Below are 6,119 nucleotides of genomic sequence, written 5' to 3' on the forward strand. Positions count from 1 at the left end.
TGAGAAATTAGGTCCTGACAAGGTCTGAAGTGTATTTTCACAAGCTGATGCATAGCGAATATCACATCAATAAACAAGCGTTCAGGAGAAAAAATATCTCAAGTGAGATTTATTAAGGGTAATAGCTTATTTTAAGTTCTCTAGAAGCAGTTTTGGAGATTTACTTAATAAAAGGATCTTCATTTCCAATATGAGAATTGAACAAGAGGAGAGATTTATGGTACGTTTGGAATATGAAAATGGGGTTAACAAATGAAAGTGGGTTGACGAGATTAATTAGTACAAACAAAATTAGGGTATTGCAAGAATTACTTTTGTGTCTCAACCGGATTAATTATAAGATATTACCTAAACTTTGTAGATCTATGTAAATTTACTTAATTACATTGTTAATCAATAGATTGATAATCCAACTAAGTACTAACTAGATAATTAAATTGTAGCGCCCGGACCGAGAAAAAAAAAAGCCACGTCGGAAGCCACGTCAGCAGGCCCGGTCAGCAGTCCCGGCCAACCAGGGCCTGCCACGTGGCAAGACCACGTCGCTCCGGAACGGGCCACGTTGGCGATCCGCGTGGGCGCGATCGGACGGCCCAGATCAATCGCGTGATCGGACGGCCCAGATACAATCGCACGGACGGCCCAGATTCAATCAAAAACGAACGGCCCAGATTAAAACAAAATGGACGGCTGAGATCAAAAGGCTAGGGGTTATAAATAGAACCCCCACACCAGACCACAAACCCTAGCCTCCTGCCGCTCGTCGGAGAAGACGAACCAGAGGCCGACCGCCGCCATCCGCCGCCGCACCGGGGAAATTTCCGACCGCTGATCGAGGTAAATTTCATACCCCGGACTCGTTTTTCCACGCTGATTCCTCCTGTGGCCAAATCGAAGCCAAAATCCCGGCCAAACGGCCGGAATACGCGGTCGAAGACCAGCGGCGCCGCCGCGCCCCCTCTCGATTTTTGCCTCCGACGAGGCCCTTCCCGGCCTCCGTTTGATGCAATTTTTATATCACCGTGATCACCATTCTTTTCTCTACAGGTTGACCGGAGCCGAATCACCAAACCACGAACCTCGCCGGAGAGCCGCCGCACCCGAGAGCGCTGCCGCCGGTAAGCTCCGCTTCTCCGTGATTTTTTGGCCCCCCGAGGGCCCTAGGGTTGTTTTCTCGCAGGGACCGATGCGAGTGTGGCCAAATTCGGCCGAAAACGGCTGAAAACAGCCAACCCGAGGCGAATCGCCGTCGCTTGCGGCGGCGCCGTCGCCGGAGCACGGCGGAGCCGCCGTGCCGGAGTTGCGATATTGGCCAAAAAGGGGCCCTGAGCCTAATTTGAGATTTTTTGGAACACGTGCAGGTACCGTTAGTGTGTTTCAGTTCCCCGGGAAAAATTCAGAGAAAATTAGGGACGGCCTGTACGCGCACTGTGAATCGTATTCGGATCCCGAAAACAAGTAAGGACCCCTCACCCTATTTCCTATCACGGTATTAAAGTTTAAAATGATAAAACGGTATTTCTTGAATTAACGCATGTGTGAAATTGCTTAAGGTTGCTAATGGAGCCCGAGTCTAGTGTGATTGATGATTCACTGTTATTTGGCCTGTTTTACAGCTTTAAATGCATTATGAGGTTTGATGTGTTCATTTTATAGTTTCGAGTGCATATATTACTGTTTTATTAATTATGGGTTGAATGACTGAAGAACTGATACTGTATGTTGTCTGTTTGGCATGAATTACGATTTGCTTGTTTAAATGTGAATTGATGATGCTTATTGAGGAAAAGGAAATGAAATATTGTGTAGACTGATAATTGTATGATGGGGTCAGCCTGACTAGATATTCTGGGAGATGGTGGACGGACCGGGTCTGTAGGGAACCCTACCGGGATTGTGGTCTCACATGCCGGACGGGGTATGGAGATCTTATGGTTTTGGCGCCCATACTGGACGGGGTATGGGGACGGCCCGTTTCACCCTCATACCGGACGGGGTATTGAGGTTTATGGTTTTGGCGCCCATACCGGACGAGGTAAGTGGATGGTAAAGGTTTTATCATAAATAAAAGGATTTGTTGTAAATCATGCTCCATTGGTCTTTTGTGTTTTTCTACCCACCTTTACCTCCGTGACGGTGAGATATCGTGATGTTCTTACTGGGCTAGTATAGCTCACTCCTTATTTAACCATTTCAGATCAGGAAGACATGGTTCCCGAGCTCGTTCCGCAGGAGGACGACGAAGGGGATGCCTAGAGACTCTGTAGTCATACTCATAGTTTTATTTTCGAGTTTCTCTTTTAGTTAGTTTAATCTTTTATATTTTAAGTATGTTTTTGGTTTTCGTGTAAGGGATGTTAACTGAAATTTTGATCTCGCTTCCGCATTTAATATTTATAATATAATTTTCATTTTGAATTACCGGGGCTGTTATATAAATGGAATATGTTACGTATGTTAATCTAATATATCTTTTTCATTATTTGAATGATTGGATTATTGTTCCATATATTGAGATAATCATAAAGTTAAATCAATGATATTAATTAAATTTAATATTATAAGATTTTATTACAGAATTTAATGAAAAAGTATGTGAATTAAGATAGAAAGACAATGACTATGTCTCAACATTAGGTCAATTTAATTACGTATGAAAATATAAGTTATCACAAAATTTTATAAATGAAGTAATTAAAATCTATCAATTCAAGAAAAATAAAACATAATCAAAGCAAACGTATACAAAAAATTATATTATTACCAGCCCATGCAGACCATCATAATACATATTATTCCTCTAAAATAAATCCCTAGATCGACTTGACTGCATGTAAAGACTTCCACCATGACTTGCGGCAAAACTCATCAAACACAAAATTACTTCAAACGCCAAACATGGTCTTTGCTTTGCTAATAAACCAGAGTCAACCCAAATCGACAAATAATACTTTAAGACTCACTTTGCCGTCAACTTTCGTTGTAGGAGTCATATTTACACACACACACACACACACACATCTCAATTAGTAAATTTATTGACTGCGTAAACACATTTCATATACGGGTCATATCAAGAAACACATATTAACATTTAATATGTAAATATAATAATTAATCTAAAACATATATAATTATTTTTTAAAAATTAGTAATCAATACATAATCATATTTTCAATCTAAGTATATTATACGCTTACTAAATTCTCAAAGTAGTTAAATATATCTTTAAAAAATAACATATATATGTATATATAAATTAACAATCACCTATATAATATAAAATTGAACAACTACATACCATATTCACAAAACAATAAAATCAGGATCCTGTTGATCAAGTGCAATTTTGTTCTTCTAAATATTTTTGTATGAACAAGCAAAGGCATTCATATAATTTAAATAATTCCATATAATTATTAATTTCAATTTTATTTATAATAATTCAAGTTAATGCATCATATGCTTCACCAAGAATATGAACAGATGGTTACATATATTAATCTATTACAAACGTTATATATATATATATATATATATATATATATACATACATACATAGCTGTATGCCGATTTTGAATTGATTTACACGGCAAATAGAAAAAATGTTTTTTTTTCCAATTTTCTCACAAAAATTTCTTTTCAATTAAGCAAGAATTATTGGAAACAATGCAGTCTCATTCAAAACCCTACATGAAATAATCTCAAGCTATTCCACAACATCCTCTATATATACCGACCTTAGCTCTATATATTTTTATCTCAAGCTGTGCCTCAATACCTCTACCTTGTTCCTCTCTCCTTCATTAAACCTTAAACCATTCGTACAATCTCCAGCAAGTATTCATTAATGGCTTTAAGAGTTGAAGCAAAAATCATCATCATCACCTTGGTGATGATTCTACAAACTATCGATTTTCTGGTAATGTCGCGGACGCTTCAAGACACTCTCATAGTCGAGAAACATCAACAATGGGTGGAAAAACATGGACGTGTTTATAAGGACAATGCGGAAAAAGAAATGCGTTTTAAGATATTTCAGGACAACATCAAATATATTGAGAATTCCAAAATTGCCAGAAATCAGAGTTATCAATTAAGTCTTAATAAATTTGCAGATATGACTAATGAAGAATTTTTAGCTTATTATACAGGATTCAATATGCCCACAAGGTCTGCATCAACCACATTCAAATACGATAATCTAGCTGACGTCCCACTCAGTGTCAACTGGGTTGAGAAAGGAGCTGTTACTGGAGTCAAGAATCAAAAGCATTGTGGTAACTAAAAACATCTCTTATCTTATAGCAAATTTTAATTTGATATTTTATAGTTTAAAATTTTTTAAGTCAAGATTATTTATTTATTTTTTTTACACCCACTATCTTATCATTTAGATATTAATCAAATTATTAATCTGTCTCTTTTATGAGTGTGTAATATAATTTTTTTTACTTTTTTAAATAAAAAAGTAATGAATTTAACTAAAATCTGAATTATGAGATCATAAATTATAAAAAAATATTACAATATCTCAAATTAAAAACTTTAAGCACAGTGATTCAAATTAAATTTTGCCCGTATAAATGCATACATAATTATTTAACATAACCATATTTGTTTATTTGCTTGCAGGATCTTGTTGGGCATTTTCAGCAGTGGCAGCAATTGAAAGTATCAACCAGATCAAAAGCGGTAAATTGGTATCATTATCCGAGCAACAACTGATAGATTGTGTATCGAAAAACCATGGATGCTCTGGTGGTTGGACGGATTACGCATTCGAGTACGTGAAAAATAACGGAATCACCACCGAAGAAAATTACGAATACACAGAAAGCGACAACGGAGTTTGCAACACAGAAACTCCCGTCGTGGAGATCATTAATTATGAAGATGTACCAAAAAATGATGAGAAAGCATTACAACAAGCTGTTGCAAATCAGCCTGTCTCAGTTGGCATTGATGCCTACGGAAGTGATTTTCAGTTTTATTCAGGTGGGATTTTTACTGGAAGCTGTGGAAATTCACTGACTCATGCAGTAACAATAGTAGGTTATGGGAGTGAAAATGGAATGGATTACTGGTTGGTTAAGAATTCATGGGGTGAAAATTGGGGTGATGCTGGCTACATGAAAATTCAAAGAAATGCTGGTGTGGAAGGAGGACTCTGTGGGATTGCAATGGCAGCTTCTTATCCAGTTGCTTAATTAAACTTATATTATATATCTATATATATCTACTTGTGTTTCTTTCAATAAATTCTCTATATGTGTCTGTGTGTTTTGGCCCATTTTTTGTTGTGAAATTGCCAGTTTTTTTAGCTGGTAATTTTGTTGTAATTTTACGTCAATGTAACTGAGGATGATTACGTATTAATGGAGTTTTAACTGTTTTAAACTTAAACTAGCATTTTTCATGAATTGGCTTCAATTTTCGAAGTTTACATGGACTATTGAATATGTAACAACTAAATTTATTTTGATGAAAGCCATATACCATGTATAGATAAACTACCAGTATCTTTTCTTGCTTTTGAAGTTGAATTTCTGATTTCCCGTTGGTAGGTTTTCCACTTTCTACTTCATTTTCTTCCCCCATTTTGTGGGAACTATTTGGCTCCTCCGGTTAAGAACTGTGATTCCAATATGCTAATGTCTCTTAACTTGCTTTATTAGTCGGGCTTCACATAACTGTCGAACATTCAGGCCTAAAACAGAGATTTCCATCACTATTGTATATAAGAAATCTAAGAAGGGCCTTCTGTTTTCTTAACAATTTCTTGTTTCATTGTTCAATAGTCGTCGACTAGAAACAAGAATGTGAATGTGATTTGTCTTTGCAGATCATGGTTGATTCCGTACATGATCCAAAAGTTGGAATAGTATTTGACTCAAAGTCATTGATAAATGCCTTACAAATTTCTTTAGAAAGTTTTAATCGTACATGCAAATTTCCTTTAGCAAGTATGACGAACTTTAAGTGAATATCTACTCCTCAAGTTTATTTGGTACGATCTTTCTCAAAGGTACAAGTTAGAGGGAATTGATTGCCATTTCTTAATTCAAAAATTGAAAGCTGGTTATTCTAATGATAATATCCTGTAATTTTGTTCGCAT

The 6,119-nt window shown here is 36.5% G+C and overlaps 1 protein-coding gene across 1 annotated transcript; it reads left to right on the forward strand.

Moving 5' to 3' along the window:
- Positions 1–3,743: 3,743 nt before the first annotated feature.
- LOC148252897 (senescence-specific cysteine protease SAG12-like) lies at positions 3,744–5,406 on the forward strand. Its single transcript, XM_088207981.1, has 2 exons — positions 3,744–4,280; positions 4,636–5,406. Exons 1-2 carry the CDS (start codon positions 3,851–3,853, stop codon positions 5,208–5,210), a joined length of 1,005 nt encoding a protein of 334 aa, XP_088064107.1. The 5' UTR covers positions 3,744–3,850; the 3' UTR covers positions 5,211–5,406.
- Positions 5,407–6,119: the final 713 nt, after the last annotated feature.

Source organism: Carica papaya, chromosome 7 (genome assembly GCF_054855325.1).
Source record: "Carica papaya isolate Zhongbai chromosome 7, ASM5485532v1, whole genome shotgun sequence".
Classification (NCBI taxonomy): domain Eukaryota; kingdom Viridiplantae; phylum Streptophyta; class Magnoliopsida; order Brassicales; family Caricaceae; genus Carica; species Carica papaya.

Excerpts from the sequence above, each read along its gene's own strand:
- LOC148252897 (XM_088207981.1), top strand. The coding sequence starts at position 3,851 with ATGGCTTTAAGAGTTGAAGCAAAAATCATCATCATCACCTTGGTGATG. Across the intron at positions 4,281-4,635 it reads CAAGAATCAAAAGCATTGTG|GATCTTGTTGGGCATTTTCA; the intron begins GTAACTAAAAAC and ends ATTTGCTTGCAG.